Here is a 22,192-nt window from a genome sequence, read left to right on the forward strand (position 1 = left end):
CAGTGCTTGCTTTTTTAACAGCTAAGTACCTCTTCCTGTGCCCACACATGGTCCAATGCTTTGAGATCAACTATCACATCCACATATGAGAGGAATGAAACTGGAAACACTTCCCACTACTCACACGTGTATCCCATCTCATATAAGCTGGGAGCTATTATTTGACTACAGCCTGCGAGGAACCACAAAGGCCCCCACCTGCAGGCAATGAGGCACATGGGGCAGAAAACAAGTTCAACCACACAACTAAAAAGAGAAGCACAAGACTTGTGAAATTTTGAAGGAGTAGGATCACTATTGTGACAAACAACATGACTTTTACTACTAAACAGCTTTCCAGCCACAAGACCTGAAAATAATTAACTAAACATAACCTGAAGTGAAGGTAAGCTCACGCTTGAACATGCCTCAAAAACTGGAGAAAGTTGAATGTGGCCCCCGAATTAATCACACAATGCTGGGACATGAGAGAAAGGAGCCACAATCAACACAATAAACATACTTTAAAGTGTGAATATAAAACTAAGGTTTACTACTGTCAGACACTAAGATGTCTGTGTGAATTTACTGTACAACTCATTTTTCCCATATTATGAATGTTGTTAATTACCACTTTAAAATGGGTAGGCACCACAGAGAGAACACAAGACACTACTGTTGACTCAGGATAAAAGCCAGTAAGAATATAAAGACTTTTTAATAAGAGAAGTCTAAATGATTTAAATAGCACTTAAATGAGCATCAGTGCCTCTACCATTTGATTCTATCTCTCTTACACTCTCATTAATGCCAGCCACAATAGCTTTGTGACCAAGGCCATCTACTGGTGAGTGGGGTGTGCAAATTAATGGGGTTTTTGTTGACCAGATTTAATTAGTGCTTGTCGAGACTTAAGACACATGCATTGAAATTGTGCCAAGCAGCTGTCAGTAATTAGTAAACATGACCAGAGTTTCAGATGAACAAATAAATAAATAAAGGCTTCCCAAACTCCACATGAACTTAAAGAAATGTGACTTCGCCCAAGGGAGAAGAATGTGGTACTTTGAATCTTCATCTCCAGTTCAAGTGTAGTCCCACCTTGTGACCTCATTGTTCTGTGTAAAATGAATCAGAAATGTCAGCGTTGCTAATAGAGATATGAATTTTACCCTGAAAATGACTACCAAACCTGGTAACGTTGTTCTCAAGAATTACTGGGGTCTGAATGAAGAAGTTTGCAGGCTAAAACTGCAAATATTTTAGATGGGTATGTATGGGGATTTACAGGCTGTACACTGTAATTACAATTGTACTTGTCCCTCAACTTAAAACAGCAGCAATGGAAGTCAGGCAAGGAGATGGGAAATAAAGCACACCCCAGTCTTTACACACTGATTTCTAAGGTGATGTCTGAGACAAATCAGCAAGAGAATCTGGGAGCACTAGCATGCTGTAACACAGAGATCCCCACATTGTTCTACTGTTCCCAAATCATGAAGATGTTTGTAATAAAACACTTTAGCTCTTTTAAAATTCTGTAATGCTTAAGTTGGTATTATGATTTTTAGAGTAAGGTGTTTGAATGGCAGCACTAGAAATCCCCAAATGACAAGACAATATTCTCTTCTGTCTTTGTCTTAGATCAAGATGAAGCAAACATAACCCTTTACTCATTATTTTTGCCACGAGAATTTGGGACAACCTTGATAGTATATAGAAATGTAATCACTAGGAGCTAGCTTGAAGACACTAAATACGTTTCTTATCTTAAATAATGGGAGGTTTGGGTAGATACTTTTGGCTGGAAAGGTAGAAACCAGAAGTTCCTGTTTTGCCTGAACAAGTGACATGGAAGAAAAGTATTTCCACAAGAGAAAACGTGGATGCCATAAGATGACAAATGCCCTTCACCGACATTCACTTCAGTCTGATTAATTGCTATGATGATCAGATTTATGACAGAAAATTTATGGATGGCAAGTAAAAAGGAGTCAAAGCTTCCTGTAAACTTCTTTAAGATGTACATTTGTCCATTCCTTCCAAGTTAGGTTTCGGGTTGTTTTGTGTGGGGGGGATTGGGATGGAGTGTGGGGGTTGTGGCGGTTTTTTTCTGAAGCCAATATTAAGACTGTAAATCCAGTTTAATTACACTGGTTTTATTCACTGTGAAAGTAAACTACTTTTCAGTACAGTAAGCTTAGTAATTTATGTGCCTTTCTGATTTATTTATGGTGCAATAAGTCCATGGGTAGTTCTGCATCTGATGGAGATTTGTAGTCTCCAGCATAATTTTTAAAATGAAGATTAGAGAGGAAAAAAACCTAAACATCCAACTGCTGCTTCCCCCCCCAACCCCCAAGACAAACACAACTCTGAAAGAATAAAATAGTGCATGTAAATTTCCAATTACATCTTTTTTTTTTCAGAAAAACCGTGTTATCATCAATTTTGAGTATGTTCATATCAAGTCACAATTTTATTGCGAATAAAACAAAAAAAATTTTTCATTATTAGTCATACAGAAGGGTCTAACTCTGCCTTTGCTTCCAAAAATGGAGTACTCACTAGTAAAAGGGTAATCCCTCATCAGTCATGACAGAGACTCCCATTTTGATATATCTAACCAAACAAAAAATATACTAATAAAGTAATCCAAATTAAAAATGAAGATACGCCAGCATTTCTAGATAGACCTCTGTTACATAAATGTGAAAGCAAACACTCCTGAATATAGATGGCTTCACTGGCTTTTGTCTTCTTTTGCTCCATAATAATGACTTTTTTTAGAAGTGCATCTGCACACCTCACTAGTGTTCTGCTTGTTTCTCCTGTTATTATGTCCTACATCTGATTGCAGCTTCTTGCAGCGCATCATTCAAACTGGACATACTACCATTTAGCATCATTCCAGCACATGGCCCACAGAATAATAAACATTTTTCACTTTGCCTCCAACTTTTCCAGATTGACTGCATACAAAATGGCTATATATAATTTTAAAATCTTCCCGGAAGACAAGGCTCTCTGTCATCACTGAACTTTGTCCAGAGGACAAATCACAAATTCTCCATTATAAGGCCAGGCTGCTGCTGCTAAGGCAGAACAAAATACCTTAATTATTTTGCCAAGATTTGACATAAAAAACATGTTGATAAGCTTTAAACATTCTTCTCATTAAATCACTGCATCAGAAGAGCTGAACTACAGAAAACGTAATTTATACCTTTCAATCACAACTACTGTGAATCACAGTAATTATACTTTACACTTCCAAAACACTGCACGAATCTCTACAACATGCCCAGGTAGAAAGTTAACTGTAAAGTTGAGCTAGGGGATAAAAAACCCTGTTATAATGATCTCCTGTTGATCTGCATATAAAAACCTCAAGCTACTTACACCAGGACTCTCATGTTCCCAAAACAGAGATAATCTGAGAATTGGGAAATTTTTCAGTTGCAATATCTAATTTTAATGATTTGCTCATTTCTTCAACAAGCATTTCAAACAGAGGACGTCATTTAGCTTCACTGTTAGGTCCTCTTTTAAATTCATTGTTTTGACTGATTTTTCTTTCATAAACTTCTAAACTTGCAATTGTCTGTATGTTAGTGAATTGAAGGGAATGTTGTTTTCATTTTTCAAAATACATGTAAATATGTCTTTGATCCATTTTCCCAGTGCAATGCTAAAAGTTTTTTCTTACTCCAATCCTATACCAAATACTGATATTGGCTCTAACCTTCTTAATCCTAAATATATTCAAAAGCAAGATTACCTCAAAATGAACTGCTGAGGCTAGACAATCTAAGAAGTTCATCTACCTCTATTTCGTCTTGCGTACTATTCAGCTATATATTGTACAGTCCCTAGGAAAAAAAGAAACATAGGAAAATAACTCAGAAGGGCCGCCAGCCATGAAAGCGTTATCTTCAAGTGGTACCATTTCTTCTCAGAACGTAAGAAGTCGACATACCCGTAATACCAGCCTGCATGAAACTGCGTTGTGTAAATGCCTTGGATGAGCATTAGTACCAATTAAACTTGTACTAGCCTGTTCCAGGGAAAAGGCTTTATTGCAATGCTGCAGCACAGTGTAAATTTCAGAAACAATTCTGGAAAATCAAACATACAAAATTCATTCCTCTTTTGGAGGAGAAGGAAGAAAAAAAAAAAAAAAAAAGAGACCAAAAAGAGCCTGATATTTGTTACATCAGAACATGTACAATGGTACATAAAAAGACTGTAGAAGGCATTTATTCTAATAGCCTTGGGTGTTCAATCCGTGTAATTGTCCAGTCTGGTTTTGCTCCTTCTGTAAACTCCCTTTGGAACCTGGAAAAGGAAAGACAGTAAGTGAAGAGTTGTTAAAATTTACTTGATCCTTAAAGAACTACTAATACCAACAAGAAATCATGAAGAAATATTTTACTTCAAAGTTATCCCTGTAAAAGCTCCTTAGATTCTGATGCTTATGTCCCAAAATGGAACATCAAAATTAATTCTATAGTAAGAAACAAAGTGCATTGACTGCAGAGTTTTGGTTCAGATCCCACAGACAGGATCAAGCAGCAACAGTAAAGACCCTGATATCAAGAAAGCACTCAGTTTTCATAGCAGTAACTATGAATATAGCTTTGTGGCAAATCTTCATCTCTAAATAAAGGGTTTCATTTAATGCAATGGTAACTGCATTGTAAAGGGAAATCACGTGCTATACATTCTACCTGAAAATTTTCATTTTTACTGAACTATACTTTAAGAAGTAATATATTTTCAGAAATACATCCAAGATCAAGCTAGCAGTAGTACTGAATCTCCCTGACATAAAATTCTGCAGTTTTTGATAGGAAAATGCAAACATCCCCCCCTATTTTCAAAACAGTCTTCCTCTTCCTTTTGTAGTCATTAAAGCCTTCCTCCCTGAGCATGTCAGTTTTGACTGCTTGTCATCTAAAGATAAGTCTGAGCTTCAAGCTGAATATTCACACTCCCAAGTAACCTGCACATTGTGGACAAGAGCAGTAGAACCTCACTGCTCTGCAATTACATGCAAATCCATTCCTGGAAACTGTTTTCTCCAGACACCCAAATACTTAATATTAGGCTTCCAAGGCCTGCAGTCTTTTTGCCCATTTGAGTTTAGGTTAGCACTGTAGATAGCAGAAGAAACACATAATTGCAAAGACCTCTCTGCTGGGGATTAGGAAGATATTTAGGGCTTTAAAGGGAGGCTTTTGACGTTAATGGAGCCTCAGAAGCCTCCAACACTAAGGAAGATGCTGAATTCACTTAAGGGATGGATCCACAAAAATCCATCCAGGCAAAAACCACTGGTGTCCTCAGAGTGTTTCCTTTGTTTCAGAGCTCCTCATCAACCAGACCACGTAGTCTCTCCATTTCAAACGTGAGTGTAGAAGTCATTGATTATATTACATTTCTCACACAAAAACTCTCTTTTCCCAACTTTGGAGGATGTTATTTTCACTACATTTTGCCAACTGTGCAGATATTTCTGCACTACTCTGACATCAGTACACTAACACAGACATTATTTACAAGCATTCCTATGAAAATCCATCTACCTAATGTATGCTTTGAGGGCTTGGATCAGAGTGGCATGAATTATCTGAACACCAGGTGATGCTTGCTTTGTTCTGCCTTTCTGCAGAAAGCATTTGGTTAAATAATTTCCTCTTTCGTGAGCTACTTTTTCAGCTAACTGCAGTTCTGACTTCTGTGTGGTAAGTGACAAGGCAACAGCACCACACTTGACTGCTTGGCTTGACTGCATTGCTGTTAGTTGTGCTACAAGAAATGGGAAACAAGAACTATATTGGCCTGTTTCCTGAAAGCTGCAGGAGCAGTATAGAAAAGGATCAGAAATCTCATTCAATGCTCCAGCCAGTGCTCTTCCTGACAGAGAAAGAGTTCCCATTAATGTCATCTCAGAAGCAAGGTAATAACATAATGACTCTAAGTGGTATTTAAAAAATTTGGCCCTAGACTCAAAACTGGAAAGCTGGATGAGAACTAATTTAGATTAGAATCAAGGTAAATTAAAACATACCATGTTCTGCACTGGCACAGTGTGACTGCTTTCAGTTCCCAAACTGCTTTCCACACAGCTAGCCCATGCACATGGAGGAAAAAAAAAAGGACAAGTAAACTTACTCATAGTTTGCTGTTAAAAGATGTCTTTTTTCTTTTGTGCTTTCATCACCAAACACAATCTGGAAAACTTTGGTTTCACCTGGTACTTCATCAGGTAGGTTAGCACCATTCAGATACCAGAAACGCATCAGGATGCTAACAAACTTTCTTCCTGTGGAAATAAAGCATAAGATAGATCTCATGTTTCTCATTGGCCAAATACTCCTATTTCCTACCTAGCATATATTCTACTGAGACCCTGGAAGGGCAGCTCACTTCAGTCATAAAGAATGAATGATAGAATAATGAACAATAAAGCTATTTAAAGCCATAGTCATGCTGTTTAGCAACAATTAAAATACACTCTGTAGAAAGGTATGTATTTTATCATGAGTGTTGCATGACATTGTACATAATCAAACTGTATGGAAAAAAAAGATTCACAAGGTCCAAAGCCAACTACTGATACTATGGAAGTATGTAGAGTAGCTGAAACTCAGGAGCAATCGAAGAGGAAAAAAAAAAATCCCTATCTCTCAAAACAGGAAAAAAGCTCACTGGGTCTGAAAATTTGGAATGCTCTTTGGAATACCCATGGTTAGATTATAAACTATCTCAACTGTGTCTGATAGTGAACTGAGCACATAATGCTGGTATTCAACCAAAAGAAAAACTTGCTTGAGCTCATCACTAGTTTAAAAAAATAAGTAATCAAGAACTTCTCGAACAATGTATATTCCATGAAAACAGAATAAAAGTGAAGACAGCAAAATTTATATCATTATCCAGCCTTCACTATTCTTCTTGGAAGATGTATTGTCATTGCTGAGGCAAACAGCTTTCTGCATATAGTAGAATAATTGTTTTTGAGATTGCTAAGGACTAATAATGTAAAAATCTGAAATTACAAAAGAAGAGGAATGAGCCAAATCTAAAGAGAAGTCAAAACTGATTTATCAACACTAATCTCTCCGGTCTAAAAGGAAATCAGGGAATTATATAAAGATGAACTGTAAACAGAAAAACAAGGAATGAGAAACAGTACTCAAACACACATCTGTACGGAGAACGCCTGCTTAATAGCAAAACCAGGAAATAAGACTGTCTACTGCTGAAATGTTTTAGAATTCTAAACATACCATCATCATCATAGTAAATGCGAACATCTCCTTCTGTTGAGTACATGATTGCATCCATGTCAGCTGCTAAAGCATCCCTGTGGTTGTCAGGGAGCAAAGAAATCTTTTCCTTCAGCACCTGAAGTACCTAAATTCAGAAAAAATGTCACTTAGTTTTTCATTAGGAAATTGAAGTAACAATCTTTTCTACTGCAGTTAATAAAATTAGCTATATCACTAAAACATTTGTACAACATATACAACAGCGGAACTGAAAAAGCACTGGGAAGTTTGGGCACTGCCAAACCCTAATTCAGTGATATTAAAGAAGATCCGTTTACTACTGCTCAAATCAATGAAAGCCAAGTATTTTAAAAAATGTTTAGAAGAGGTACTGTCAAAATAGAAGTTGCACAGCAAGGCACGTAAGCCCTGAAAATACCAGTTAAGCTTGCTTCCACAATCATACTTACACTCTGCCTTCTCACTGCTCATTTCTTGCTATGTATATACTCCTTAGCTTTTGATTCAATTATTTCTTAGTCATCTTTCACAAATTTCTTTGAAAATCAGTTCCATTACCACTAAGTTTATCTTTGCCATTTGGTGATCCACATTCCCATTAGAAAAAGTTTACACACTTGCAAATCAGAAAAGACTGAAAAAATCATTGCTCTGGGACTTAAGTTCCATACCGCATTCTCATCCATAGTATTTGAGTGCCCTAAGACCTAAACAGCTGTGTTAAGTAGAATAAAGGTGTAGTGCACAAACTGAACAGAGGCATCACCTCAAACACCACATGAGAAAGACATGTCAGAAGAAAGGATGAATCTGTGCAGCACTTATTTTTAACTCATACTAAGTTTTTAGCCTAACTTGAGTTGCCATTTTTGAATAAGAAATCCAGAAGTGGCATGGAAGCAAGAGGTGATCTTCACTAGAAGACATCGGTTTCTAGTACATTTTGCAGGTATAAAATTCACTGGCCAAAGCAACAACAAAGTAGTGTGGTATCACAGCCTCATCCACTGCATGCTCAGGTTACATGAGGTCTCTGGATCAGTGTTTGACCTGGTCACCTGAAGAATTTAAGATGAGCAGAGGAAGTGGAGATGCTCTTTCAAAACAACTATAAGAAACAAACTCACATTTTATTGCTATCTCTGCTCAGAGAGAGGAGGCAAGATTGTCCTGTGGGGATGCACTAGAACAGCACCAAAATTTTTGCTGCAAAGGCATGGGTGGCAATAGGGCAGGCCAAGCTGACATCCAGTAACAACAAGGCAGACAGAGACCTGAAGTATCTCCTCCACTTGACTCTGATGCATCTGCTACCTCCGTCCCCTGGGAAGGCCAAGATAACTTCAGCAATTAAAAATTCATAAAAACACAGAACACACCGTTTACTAGCCAGGGCAGCCATATCCCTGAGACCATGACACAAGCCTGAGGTCTTGCAGCCAAACCAGCAATAGGCTCTATGACCTGCTCGGGGGTGGAAATGTATTAGTGCAGCAGGGATGAGCACAAACCAGTTCCTTTCTTCATCTGAATTCTGGTGCACAGACCGAAAGTGTCAGCTATCTGCCTACACCAACGGAGGTATACAGTTCCGCCTGCCATCCAGAACCCACCGCCTTTCAATCCTTTCTGGTACACCAGCAATCTTTTTAGCAATTGGTCCTTATGCTCAAGGGCAAGAATAAATATATTTTTAAAATACAGTAACTTCAAGTTTCATGCCTTGAAATTAAACATAAAAAAAGCATAAGCAGGACAAACAATTACCCTGTACCACATTATGCTGTTTTTCCCAAATTAAACCATACTGGCAGTATTTGTAGATACTGTCAGGCTGAATGCATGTTGCTTCATAATGGCAAAATCAATTGCTAGAGTAAGAGATGGAAAGCATTTACCTCTGCTGATACAAGTTCATGCAGGAGGTCAAGTTTTCGCTGAGACAGCAGCTTTGAAACAACAGAAAAGGCCTACCAAAAAAAAAGAGAAATACATGAACAAATAACACTAGGTTGGCTTATTTTTCAGACAAATCCATCATTATGTGACAAGCTACCCAAATGTTCCTTGATTTAAGACTTCAGTGGTTGCTGTGTATCACCATCCAAATGGAAGCCCTCCAGCATTAAAAAAGCAATTCCATGAATGGGTAAAAATATAAGGTTTCTTTTCAGTCTCTCATTTAAAGTATCAAACCTTTTGATAACAGGCAAACGAATGCACAGCTTACTAAAAAAAAATAAGCATTACAGTAATCTATATAAGTTGGTTTTACTCTCTTTTTGATAATTCAAACAGTCTATGTCTTTCCCTCTAAATATTTTGTTCCCCTGCCCCTTTTCCCAGCTCATCTCCTGGTTTCAGTCAAAACAGAAGCTTCAGTTTATAAAATTTCTTTATAAATTTAGTTTGGTCTCTAAACTTCAGGAAACTCAACTCCCCTTTTCCTCTCATTTTTTAGGTATATATACATACATTAATGCCTCTACATATTCAAATAGTGTACTGGTGAAATGCACAGTGTTTAGGACTCTACAGCACGTAAAACCAAAAAAAACAGAGCAAGGTAAAATAGGTGGTTCTGCACGCATGGCAACTAATTCAGTGTATGGTTTTTGGTCTTGAGTTGATCTTAAGCATTGTAACATTCTGTCCCTGTCGGGGTCACCATTAGCCGGGGTCCTTATTTCTCCATGCGGGAACAGAAACGACGCAACACCAATGTGATGATCAGGTCGTCCATCTTTTTTATTATTGATATCTACTATTCCTTTTCTGGTTACATTTATACTCTACTAAGTTCCGTACACGCACTCATCTATCTTCTAATAGGCTACAGGTCATCTACACGCGCTGTTCACGTGCCTCTACAAGCATTTGCATTGGTTAATTGCAATTAGCACGTAAAGCCAAAACTCCCTTATCTCATACCCTGTTTTGCTCAGACTTGTGTGCTTTTGCTGACCACAGGTGTTTCTCACTTATCTGCTATCTTGTGTGTTTTTGCCAGCCTTGTCTTCGTCCTTGCATTCTTCTGTCTGCACTAACTTTCTCCCAGCGCAGCCCAGACTCCTACATGTTCCCTATCACCTGGTGTGTTTTGAGCTGGTTTTTTGTCTGTTTTTTAAAATTAAATACGATAACTGAAGTTTCACAGCAGGTAACTCTGTAATTTTTACATGATTAGCTTTGAGATCACTACCTCTGACACATTTTGTTGACAAAGCTTATGGGGTTCATAAATTTAGAGAAACAAATATATGCACCAGCTCCATGCCTAAGCATTGTCATTTTAGGAAAACCAGCTAAGAGGAGATACATTTCCCCTTAAACTTTCTAAAACATCTGGAAGCACCTTCCTTCATGGTACTTCGGGGGATGGCTAACTCAGCTCATTTTAATTCTGGAATCTGGGAAGACAAAACAAGACAAGCCTGGAGAGAAGCACACCTCGGGCTGTCCTTGCTCCCCCAGCAGTGAGGTACTTGGCGCCAAACATGGGACACTCTATCTATCTCACACACGAGAGCGGACGGGCGCTCCAGCGCCCGCGGGTGAAACGACACCGGGGCACCAGCAGTGCCCTCGGGAGGCTCAGCGGGGCCGCCCCGGGAGCCGCCGGCGGGCTGGGCCGCAGCCAGCACGGCCCGGACACCCTTTCCCTCAGGCTGGGGCCGGGCCCGTCCCCCTGAGGCCCCGGGCCGGGCGAGCCCCGGCGCCCCTCGTGCGCTCACCTGCTTGGCGCCCCGCGTGAACTCCTCGATGCGGAACTCCGGGTCGAAGTAGAGGCGGATGAGGAGGTAATAGAAGCGGGTGCGGAGCCAGGCGAAGGGGCTGGTGATCCTCACCACCACCACCCGCCGCTGCGGGCCCTCGGCCTCCGGACCCTGCCCGGCGGTGCTGGCGAACCGCGCGGCGGGCCGCAGCGGGCGCAGCCCGGCCAGCGGCAGGGCCGAGGCAGCGGCGGGCAGCAGTGGCGGCGGCAGGACCCGGGCCGCCCCCGGCGCCGCCAGCGCCCGGGCGAGCCAGCGGCAGCGGGCGGGAGCCCCGCGCAGCGCCATGATGGCCGCTGTCCCCCGCCCCCTCCGGCCGCAATTCCCGCTCCGCGGGAAACAGCCGCCGCCCCCGGCGGTTCCCTCGCGGCGGGGCGTCCTCCGGAGGCGGTGAAGGTCCGGGTGGCCGGCGGCTCCGAGGAGCGAGCGGTCACCGCGGAAATCGCCGCCCGGAGACGGGAGGAATCTGCTGGTTCCCGGCCCTCGCCCAGCGGGAGGAGGCGCGGAACGCTTGTGCGCGAGCGCTTCTTTCCGGGGGGAGCGGTGGGAGACGGACGCGGGCCGCCGGCGCGGCGACGGCCATGGAGCGGCGGGAGCAGCCGGTGGTGCCGGTGGCGCGGGTGGCCGGGGTCACGCGGGAGCAGTTCCTGCGCGACATCTACCCCCGGGTGCGGCTCTGCTACTCGCGCCTGGGCGCGCCCGAGCCGCCCGCGGCCGCTCCGGAGAGGGGGAGCTCCAGCCGCCGCGGGCCCGGCCTGGCCCGGGCTGGGGCTGGGGCTGACGGGGGGACGGGGGAGGACAGCGGATTTTCCGCGGCGCCTCCTCACCTGGCAGATGTAGCGCGGACAAACCCCAGGTTTAGGTTTTACGTGTTTCCTAAGAGACGCCGTGATCCATTAAGTTGAATGTGAGTTTGGGAGCAAGGAGCTCCCACAGGCAGATCCCTTCTGAGCTGCTGAAAAGCTCTGACAGCTGATTTCTCTGCGAGTTCATTTTCTTTGACAGTGATGGTTTTGTTGCTTTGTCATCGCTGCTTCCTTTTTCTCCAAGATCCCAATTCAAAGCAAAAGTGTCTTTCTACTGATTTTTGTGTGCGCTGGATCAAACCTGTTTGTGGTGATCAGCATCGAGGGGCCTTACTACAGGTGGAAAGAGCTGCCTTCATGAGAATCTACAGCAGCACCATAGCTCACAGGCTACACCTTAACTGTATGGTCTTTTGGCTGTTTTCTGCCAAGCTCTGGCTAGAATGACTAAAGCTAGTCCTTAGTCTGGCTAGATTCCTCAGTGGCCCCAGCACAAAGTGAGTGTTAAAATTGTTTTTGCCTCTCCGTAGTCTTCTTACCCCACTAGGAAAGAGGATATAGTAAATAGAGAAACAGGCCCTTGATTTACTGTATTTTGTTTCAACATTCAGCATTCTGATTCACATTGTTTGTGAACAGATTAGTTGTGACTTTGTGTAGTGGGTCCCAGTATTCAACTGACTTGTTTGCGTGTACTTAGTTTGAAAAACTAATTCCGATTTTTTTCCATGAGATGCTATGATCATTTCACCATTGATTTTTTTGTTTGTTTGGTTTTTTTGTTCCTTAGAGAAAGCCGGTAGTGCTGAAAGGAATGGAACTGGGCACTTGCACAACCAAATGGACAGTAGATTACTTGAGCCAAGCCGAAGGATCTAAAGAAGTAAAGATTCATGTTTCTGCAGTGCCACAGATGGATTTCCTCAGTAAGAACTTTGTATATAGGTACTTAATTCCAAGGCCTCTTGTATTTTAAGGGCATGTGCTTGTAACTTTGAGACATACAGTGCATCTGTTTGAAGCTGAGGGTGAGAATATGAAGATACTTTGTGAAAACTTTAAATTACATATCAAAGTGCTGTCCTTGATTTCCCCCTCCTCTTTTCATTCCACAAATATCTCAGCACCCTGAATGAATACTACAGGGGTGAAAGGAGGGACCAAACACCGCCTTAAAAGTGATTGCATAAAGAAGTGTTTTAAAGATATTTTGACAGAACACCCTTGTAGGAAATTCAAGCCTGGCATTTGCTGGCATTGATAAAAAAAACAAACCAAAACCCCTTGATATTAGGTGATATGCTATTTTGTTTTAATTATATGGTGTGTTTTCAGTGTTACTGAATAGTGCTAGTTTCTGACTCACCATGTCTCTGAACCTCTTTGAATGCTGGCATGTGGCAGGCATGCTATTCCACTCTAGAAGGATGTTACTAATTAAAACCAATCTCCTTTCAAAGTGAGCAAGTGCAGTTCTCAGAATGTTCAAACTACTGGATATCACACATTTCACCATCTCTTTAATCTTGATGTGGGTCACATAGACTCTTGATCTCCTCTCGTGTAGTTGCCAGAATATTTCTTCAGAGTTCATCTAATCTCAAGACACTGTGTTCTTCAAGGGTGAATGCCTTTATTTTAGCTGTCATTTGTTTTCCCTAAGTGGGAACAAGATGTGTTCAGTCTGGTGAACTTTAAGAAGGTTGAAGCATATGCTATAAGTGTAAACAAGCTACAAGTCTCTGAGTGGAGCCTGTTGTTCAGAAGAAAAAACACCTTATAATCATGCTATATTCTGCTCACTGCATAATGAATTTTTAAATCTTTGAAATTAGGTTGTACTTGAATGACTTTGCCTTATCTCCATATTTCCTTTTCCTTGCTCTATCTTGTTTCTTACTAGAATATCTGTTACTGTGAATTGACATACAGTTGATCTGGCATGCTAGTTTTACGAGGTTTGTAGCCAGCCAGATGGAGGTGCTCTGATGATGCTTCATTATAACAGGTGTTAGGACTTTCACCCACTTCACCTGAAATTCAGGAAACTTTGACCCTTTCCACAGCAAGTCCCCCATTCTAATCTGAAGGGAGAATAAGTAGATCTTATAAAAACACTGAGGACTTAACCTGCTGTTCCATGAGTTTAAACTGATGCATGTGACCAGTACTGCAGTCCTATTGTAAGTTGCACGCTCCTACCCCTGCCTTTGTGTTGGTTCTAGAACTCATTCAGCCACATTGTGATGTGTTGCAGAAATCTGAATGTTTTCCTGCTGTTTGGGCTTTGCAAGCAGGTTCACCATGAGGTCAAATGAGTGCCAGTGCTAGTGTAAGGGAGGAGATGGGGTGATTAGGGTAGACTGGAAGGGCAGAGCTGTAGCAGCACCAGCATTCATCAGTTTAAGCTGTCATGGAGCTGCTCTCTCACTTTCTTCAGTAGCAAATGTAAATGGGCGTGATAGAAGAGTTCAACTCAAGTCAGTTGGGTTTTGTTTGTTTTTCCATTGACTTCAGTGGTTGTTGTATTTGACTATTAAAAACAAGCCTAAAATGTTTAGAGAAGTGGTCTAAGTACTATCAGATACAGGTCACATTCTGGTAGAAGGGATAACACGATCCTGAAAATTTTTGTTTGAGGATAACCCTGGGTACTTGGTGGTTTCTCTGATGTTTACGTGCAACATATTCATTATCCAGTGACAATGTGAGATGGTGAGTTGAATGAACATAACATTGAATTCCTAACATAATATTCATAACAATGAATACATGTCCTATTACTATTTGTTCTTGGTTTGCCATTCAGCTATCAACTGATGCCAAAATATGTAATCCTTATGAAAAGCTCCCATTATTTAAATAAACATGTAACAGACTTATTGACTTCAGAGGGACAGGCTCTAATGCCCAGTGATTCTTTTTGAATCTTCTGAAGTTTGTGTAATAAATTCAAGGAAAACTGTAAAAAACCACTTGAAAATACTAAGATTCATGTGTTCTGCTCAGCTGAGGTGGCACATATTTAAAAAAAGACAACAGATAACTGAAATAAATTTTATAGATCTACAAATAAAGATTGGTATCTGTGTTCATGCACAAATTCATAGCAGAAAATGCACAGATATAAACATACGTATATGACTGCAGTAGTTTTCTTGATGCTGAGCTTTTCTGCAAATTTCTAAAAATGTACAATAAACAAGCCTAAAAATGACACACTGTAGAGAAATAGTCTATGCAAGTATTGTCAGGTGTTGGCCACAGTTTGAGTCTAATTTGAGTGTGAAGAAATTTTTTGCATGGTGACTCAAACTATTCAGACCTCTTAAGCTCAAGAGGGGATCTTAGTGAAGTGTATATAAATAGCTGGTGGAGGGAGTAAAGATGGAGCTGGATTCTTCTCATCATTCATGGTGACAGGACAAGAGGCAATGGACACAAGTTGAAATACAGGAAATTCTGTTAAACTATTTTAAAAAAACAACCCTTTCACAGTGAGGGTGATCGAACAATGGAACATGTTGCCCAGAGAGGTTATGGAATCTCCATCCTTGGAGATATGCAAAACCCAACTGGATGCTGTCCTGGGCAATCTGCTGTAGTTGACCCTGCTCTTGGCAAGGGGGTTAGACTGGAGGATCTCCAGAGGTGCCTTGCAGCCTCAGCAATTACATGATTCTGTTTGGATATACATTGGAACAATTTACTAAAGCAGAGATGTTTGTAAGATTTCTATCTTGGTAGAACTCTTCAGACATCCACTGCAAACACTGATTAGTCACCATGTTAAATTAAAAAAAAAAGAGCAACATATTGCATTTTCAGTTATACTAGATATGTTAAGGGAGCTTATGAGTTTAAACCTGGCATTTAGACCATGTGTTGTTACATTGATTCATTGTATAAATTTAAATATTTATATTTCAGAACTCTGCCTTTTGATGTATTTGTACAAAGAGCAGCTGAAGTCAAACACAAGGAGTACTTTCTTTCTGAGGTAATTTCCTTAGTGTCACAGTTTCTTCTGTCAGTTATCTTGCCAGTATATGGGGGGAAAACGATGAATTGTAATTTAAAGTCTTACTCCAGTAAAGCACTTGATCTTAGATTTAACTGTTTTGTGTGGCTTGGAGCCAAGGGAAAAAATGTGGGGAGAAGTAATTTTTCTCGGAAGTTGTTTTGCATGTGTACAGTGTGGTTAACTTCAGTCATCCTGTTTCTGTTAACAAAAACTGCATACATGAGCAAAAATTCCAGCATAAAAATTAGAAATCAAACCTTCCTTTAGAATAGGAGCTGTATCATTTACGTGTTTTGCAAGAAAATGTCATGAAGGTATTTTAGAGTTTGATTACATCTGCTATCAAAATACAAAAACATTTATTGTAACATAATTTGTGAGCAGCAAATGTGTGGCTATCTTTACGTATCAGTGTTCAAACTAAGGGTTTTTCAGATACCTGTGATTAGGAAGCAAACAGTTTTGAATGCAGACATGCTTTTCACCTTTTGTACTCTAAGTTTTGAAGCCAGTTGAAATAGCTTCCTGCATCAGTGTTCTGAATTATAATCTGTGTTTGCTTTGAATCCATCCAGTGACAGCAATGCTGAAGCAGTTGACAAGTCTCCCCCCACTTTACTCTTCTGTCAGTTAACATATTTTTCCTGTTTCTTGAGGTGAACAGCAGGGAGCAGTAGAGTAAAGGCAGTATAATGAAGTAGCTGAATTTGTAAATGCCATTTATTTGTAGCATATTTTAATGAGCCCTGCATTAGATTAATGAGAAAATACAGGCTCTTTGTTTAAGTGTGCTTGTAATTCTTATTAAAAAACCAAAACAATTGTCTTTTTGTGGTCTCTTCAGGATGAAAAGTACTATTTGCGATCAGTGGGTGAAGATGCTAGGAAGGTGAGTTATTTGAGATTACAGTTCTAATATTGTAAAGTCACAGTTTAGGAATATTTTTAAAAGCCTGTTGTCATCCTCTGGCTGCGTAGTACAGGCATACACCTTGTTTATGGTCACTTGGCCTGTGAATCTGACTGCATTTAGGTCAGAATATTTAAATCTAAGTGTCTAAAATAGTTGCTGTTATACAAGAGCTTAGCTGATCACCAAAGAGTACATTCCTCACCTCCTATTCTTTAGCTTTTGCGGTAAACTAATATGAAAGGATTTTGGATGATCTCTTGCTGCTTTAGTGTGATTTCTAGCAGCCATGGTTCAAAGCAACTATCTGGCTGTTCTTCATTGACCAAGTCGATGCTGAAAGGGTGACCACTAAAAAAGCATCGTGATTTTCAGCTGTTCACCAATGCTGAAGTCCTAGCCCCATGTTTCATATGATGGGAAATGATAGTGAAGAAGTGCTCCCTTATTTTAATGTGCATATATGGTTCTCTAAGAGTTATGTCCTTTTTCCTTCAGGATATTGCAGATATCAGAAAGCAGTTTCCTATTTTGGCAGAAGATGTTCAGATTCCAGAGTATTTTGAGAAGGAACAGTTTTTCTCTAGCGTCTTCCGCATCAGCTCAGCTGGATTACAGTTATGGACACATTATGATGTAGGTAATGCATTTAGCATAAAATGTTGCACATGGCATTACAGAGTTGAGATAATAAGGTGCAAATCTCTGATAAAGATCAGTTAATGGCAAACTTCATGTATTTTGAAATAGTGAAATGAATCACATTCAGTGGTACAGTGAATTTTAAATAGATGTATTGTGTGGGCATAGTATCTTACTGGTTTTATGTCTAATTCCATACTTGTAAGATTAAATGATGATGCTTGATTTTGTGCCCCCCCTTTTTTTTCAGTTAAAAATCTGAAACACAGTAACTTTCAATATTTTCACCTTCAAGATTACCTTAATTTTGTTAATCTAATGGCCAGATTGTTGGTAATTGTACAATGATTGTGGTGGTCTGTTGCTGCAGTGTGGTGAATTCCAAATAAGATTGTCTTCTAACATTGTGCAGTGTAATTCTGAATATGTTTCTTTATAAGAAAAATATTTTTTTGCATTATAATTAGGAAAAATAATCCTTTATCAATAGAAAGTTGGCAAAATGAGGTAGGGGTAACACTGGAAAAGAAAAGGAATCCCAAATATATTTTGTATTATATTTTGATGGTTTATATGTCTGAATTATGGTATGTCTGTGTTTTAAGATGGAAGAACTTGATTCCTATTTAAGGAAAAACACAAAGTTGTTGGAAAGCAATATTGTGTTTCCAGATACACTATTTGTCAAGAATGTGCAGCTAAAGGGTCAAGTAACTCACATTCTTGAGTTTTTTAGATTAACTATATGTGGAAGGTCTTTTAGCTAATTCTTAACATGTGAAGGTTTTAATAATTCCCTCTTTTAAGCTGATGATATTTTAGATTAGTTGCAGGCTATGTATTCATTCTTAACTCTTGGCTGACATCTCTCTTACTATGCTTATTCCAGGTAATGGATAACTTCTTAATTCAAGTAACAGGGAAAAAACGAGTGTTTTTGTATAGTCCTCGAGATGCACCGTATTTGTATTTATCAGGTATGCATGTCATATATATCTAGTTAAGAGTTTGATGATCGTAGTTGCCTTTCCTGCTCACAAATGTTGCAATGTAGAAGAAAATCACTAACAGGCGGCTTGATGTAAAAGAAGTCATTTGGTCCCTTACCCTGACCCTGTTTGCTTTAGTCAAAGATAATCATTTTAGTGGAGCAGGTTAGGAAATTTGCAAAGGAGCATAGCAGCTTTGCCTGGTTCTGTTTTCAGCACTATTAGAGGAGTACAGTGTCCTGTCTAGATTCAAAATAGTGTTTTATATGTCAGGGAAAGTGTCTTTTACTGTTAGTAAGATTGCAGTTACAGGAGAAAATGTCTCTTCAGTAAATGAGGAGTGCCTTCAGGTTTCCCTGTTTTTTAGAATAGTTACAGAACCAGTATTAAATTTGATTCAGGAACTACCATTTCCAGCAATGTGATAATGCTTTGTTACTGTTGGAAGAGTAGGAACCTTTATTCATTACTTCTGAACACTTTCCTAGGTACTAAGTCAGAGGTGCTGGATGTGGATAACCCAGACTTAGAGAAATATCCTCTTTTTGTGAAAGCCAAGCGCTATCAATGTTTTCTGGAAGCAGGAGATGTATTATTTATTCCAGGTTAGTAACAAATAGTTCCTGACCATGTTGTGTTTTTAAACAGACATTGGCAAAACTTGTCCACTTCTTCCAACTGTACTAATTAGTCTAATAAGAGGTATTATATCTACCTACAAATCTTACCTTCCCTCAGGATTGCACTGTATGCTTCTGAATTTGTGTCTTAATAGATTAGCACTATAAAATCAATTTATGAAATCTGAAATTACTTTCAGTGACCTGAGTTTTCTAATGATGGAATTTGAGTGAAGTACTATTTCTGTTCTTCTGTAGCTCTGTCACTTAAGAACTGCGAGGTATGTGATTTGATGGGAATTACAGATAGTAGAGTTATTGGACCTTCTAGAAATGTATAATCACCTTTGGGGGATGGAAAGACAAATCCTAATCATTTTTCTGCACAAGCAGAAAATATAAAGCTGCTTCCTGGGCTGAGATGACAAAATTCTGGTGATCGGGGAAAGGCATTTGAATTACTCCTGTTGAGCTACTCCTACTTGTTACTAATTTTTTATTTTAACTCATCATGAGCTTATGGCAGACACTTATTCTCTTTTCGTATTATCTGGGCAATATAAACAAGAAGGCAGTAGGTTTTTAGGAAGCTTTAAAATAGATTTTTAGCCTTGGACTCATTTAATCTTGAACTTAAAATTTTTGTTTCTTTCTAAAGAAACTTTTGGTTATAGTTAGTGAAAGGTATGTCATGCTGTTGCTAATGTCAGCATACATAATTTCCATTCCGTTCTGTGTAGTACAGATACTAGTTTGTCTTTGCCAGTAGGTGTGCTGGTCCCAACTTCAGACACTCAGCACTCTTAAGAATGATTGGGGAGTACAGGGATTTTTGAGTCTAGAGAATGATGCTAGCTTTGTCAGCATTCTGTAATGCATATCATTGAAACAAAGGAGATGTTCTTTGAGAAATGCGTGTGGTCATTATGGAGAAGGTAGAAGCAGCCCCTCTTCCTAACCTGAAAGAAACTTCTTGTTCATTTCTCAGAATAAGCTTTTCTATGTCTTCCGCACATACATGCAACTAAGCTGCAATAAGTACAGCATTCAGTCTTTTCGCTTAAAATTTAAGTAGGGTAATATATTAAACTTACTTTTAAAATGTACTAGATAAGGCAAAAATGTCTTTGCTTCCTTACCACAGCCATGATAATTCAATTGAAAAGCCTTATGACTCTACTCTGAAAAGATTAGCAACTTGCATGGGTGACCTGGCTGATGCTGGTGGTTTACGTTAATGCTTGGACAATCTGTGCAAGGTTAGGGACTAAATCTATGGAAACAGGTATCTCCATTCAGAGCAGAGATGAGTGAGGTGACCAGGGAAGGTGTCTTATATTCATCCTACACATTTGCTTACATTTGAGTATTTCTTTATACTTCACCAATTGTTACTTTGTGTGAAGTTATGGATCAACATAAACGTCTTTAAGAACTTCTTAAATTTGGTACAATGTGATGTATTCAGGGATGAATGTTTATAAATAGATAAAAAATACAGTTGTTGAGGCTCTTCCTCAACTAGATTTAGTTTGGGCAATTCTGACACTTGTTATGAGTCAAGTGGAAGTTTCAGATAGTAATTTTCATTTTAGACATTCCTCTCTCTACAGCTTTGTGGTTCCACAATGTAATTTCTGAGGAATTTGGAGTGGCACTGAATGTCTTTTGGAAGCACCTTCCTGCTGAGTGCTATGATAAGAGTGACACTTACGGAAATAAAGATCCCACGGCAGCCTCTAGAGCTATACAGATCTTGGACAGGGCCTTGAAAACACTTGAAGAACTACCTGAGGAATATAGGGATTTTTATGCTCGGAGAATGGTGTTACGCATCCAAGAAAAAGCCTATAGGGATGATTATAGTTAAAATAACACATTGTTAATTCAGCAAGCTCCTGTGAAAGTAGAAAATTGTATGTTAATATGGAAACTGTCCATGTGTACATACATACACTTTCTGTAACAAATAAAAACTATGTTGATAAACATTCTTCTGTAACAAAAGTTTATTTTGTAGATTTTTTTCTTGTTTTTCTTTATATGCAGTGTGATGTGGAGATGGTCTCTTTTCTACAATAAGGCATACATTTGCAGTGCCTGCACTTAGAACTCTTTTGTTCTAAAATTTTTCTGAACAAAAGTTTTGGTATCTGGGCTGAGCTGACAGCATGCATGCTTAGACGTAACTGCACATTTTCCTGAATGCTACCTCGTTTATTAAAGTTTAGGAAAGCCATAGTGGTTTCTGAAGACGTCCGAGTAAGCCATTGGTGGTGGTTGTAACAGTCATGGTTTCTTTTTGAGCAATAGCATGGTAGTAAGTGTGGGGAGTTTCTGCTCCCCCTTGTGGTGAAATGGAGAGTGGGCATGAGAAAAAAGCAAAAGCTAATCATGCAAGGTTAACCTTAGAATAGTGCAGCAGCATGACAGCAAATGGTTTACCCCTTTGCCAGCTGAATAATGTATTGTGCAGGAAACCTCGTTTGCCACTGCCTCGGTGCAGTTGAGCAGCATTGCTGTTTCTGCAGCTGTGAAACATTTGCAGCTAATGTGCCCACAAATCCATTCAGCTACAGTTCTAGAATTTGAAATGAAATTCATAGTTCTGGAGTAGATGTAGAATCTATTGAGAGCAGTATTTGAGATGCATTGTGTTACTATATGAAAGGGGGTGGCATCATACCTTTTAGGATGGAGCCTGTTGTACAGGCATTGTAGGTGGTTACTTTCCAGCCAATTGTGGTGCTTACGGAGGCCTTGTGAAATAAAGATGGGCATCTCACCGAGAAGATAGGTTGTCATTGTCCCTTTGACATTCCTCTGATGTTGTTATTTGTGCTGTTTGAGGAATGCACCATTTATCTGACTTAGGTCAGTCTGTTACTTCTAGCAGTGTTTTTTGAGGACTGTAACTTGTCAAAAGCTCTTAGACTACATAGATATGTAGTGTTAATAAAGTGCTGGAAAAAACTTTCTCCAGAAGAGCAGGAGATTGCAACACTGTGCAGATTATTCTTCTAAACCTGTTCTTCTTGGCAGTTCAATACAGTGAAAAAAGTCTGCTACCATGTGAATGGGCACCCGGCCATCTTAATGAATAGGCATGAATGGAACCAGCCAAGCGCTCCTGATGGGCATCATTGTACGT

General features: G+C 39.7%; 2 protein-coding genes across 7 annotated transcripts; one reads left to right on the forward strand and one right to left on the reverse strand.

Annotated features, from left to right (window-relative positions):
• Nucleotides 1-2,435: 2,435 nt before the first annotated feature.
• On the reverse strand, nucleotides 2,436-11,531 carry MAIP1 (matrix AAA peptidase interacting protein 1). Of its 3 annotated transcripts, XM_074829533.1 has the most exons (6): nucleotides 11,012-11,529; nucleotides 9,176-9,247; nucleotides 7,275-7,401; nucleotides 6,236-6,307; nucleotides 6,053-6,110; nucleotides 2,436-4,317 (listed from the first exon to the last, which is right to left on the reverse strand). In XM_074829533.1, exons 1-6 carry the CDS (start codon nucleotides 11,336-11,338, stop codon nucleotides 4,239-4,241), a joined length of 735 nt encoding a protein of 244 aa, XP_074685634.1. In that variant the 5' UTR covers nucleotides 11,339-11,529; the 3' UTR covers nucleotides 2,436-4,238. The 3 variants fall into 3 exon arrangements, with proteins under 3 accessions (XP_074685634.1, XP_074685635.1, XP_074685633.1); XM_074829534.1 differs by lacking the exon at nucleotides 6,236-6,307 and having other exon boundaries at nucleotides 11,012-11,531; XM_074829532.1 differs by lacking the exon at nucleotides 6,053-6,110 and having other exon boundaries at nucleotides 6,157-6,307; nucleotides 11,012-11,509.
• TYW5 (tRNA-yW synthesizing protein 5) lies at nucleotides 11,450-21,032 on the forward strand. 4 transcript variants are annotated; one of them, XM_074829528.1, is made up of 8 exons: nucleotides 11,456-11,718; nucleotides 12,647-12,801; nucleotides 15,787-15,856; nucleotides 16,725-16,769; nucleotides 17,289-17,426; nucleotides 18,322-18,409; nucleotides 18,910-19,026; nucleotides 20,655-21,032. In XM_074829528.1, exons 1-8 carry the CDS (start codon nucleotides 11,632-11,634, stop codon nucleotides 20,909-20,911), a joined length of 957 nt encoding a protein of 318 aa, XP_074685629.1. In that variant the 5' UTR covers nucleotides 11,456-11,631; the 3' UTR covers nucleotides 20,912-21,032. The 4 variants fall into 4 exon arrangements, with proteins under 4 accessions (XP_074685632.1, XP_074685629.1, XP_074685631.1 ...); XM_074829530.1 differs by lacking the exon at nucleotides 11,456-11,718 and adding an exon at nucleotides 11,852-11,957; XM_074829529.1 differs by lacking the exon at nucleotides 11,456-11,718 and adding an exon at nucleotides 11,973-12,353.
• The last annotated feature ends 1,160 nt before the right edge of the window (nucleotides 21,033-22,192 follow it).

The sequence above is a fragment of the Strix aluco genome, chromosome 6 (assembly GCF_031877795.1).
Source record: "Strix aluco isolate bStrAlu1 chromosome 6, bStrAlu1.hap1, whole genome shotgun sequence".
Classification (NCBI taxonomy): Eukaryota; Metazoa; Chordata; class Aves; order Strigiformes; family Strigidae; genus Strix; species Strix aluco.

Coding starts and splice junctions, on each gene's coding strand:
- TYW5 (XM_074829528.1), top strand. CDS start 11,632: ATGGAGCGGCGGGAGCAGCCGGTGGTGCCGGTGGCGCGGGTGGCCGGG. Junction 12,802..15,786: donor AGTAAGAACTTTGTATATAG/GTACTTAATTCC, acceptor TTTATATTTCAG/AACTCTGCCTTTTGATGTAT. Junction 15,857..16,724: donor AGGAGTACTTTCTTTCTGAG/GTAATTTCCTTA, acceptor TGGTCTCTTCAG/GATGAAAAGTACTATTTGCG.
- MAIP1 (XM_074829532.1), bottom strand. CDS start 11,338: ATGGCGCTGCGCGGGGCTCCCGCCCGCTGCCGCTGGCTCGCCCGGGCG. Junction 7,402..9,175: donor ATGAACTTGTATCAGCAGAG/GTAAATGCTTTC, acceptor TTCTGAATTTAG/GTACTTCAGGTGCTGAAGGA. Junction 4,318..6,156: donor CTTTTAACAGCAAACTATGA/GTAAGTTTACTT, acceptor TTCCTTTTCCAG/GTTCCAAAGGGAGTTTACAG.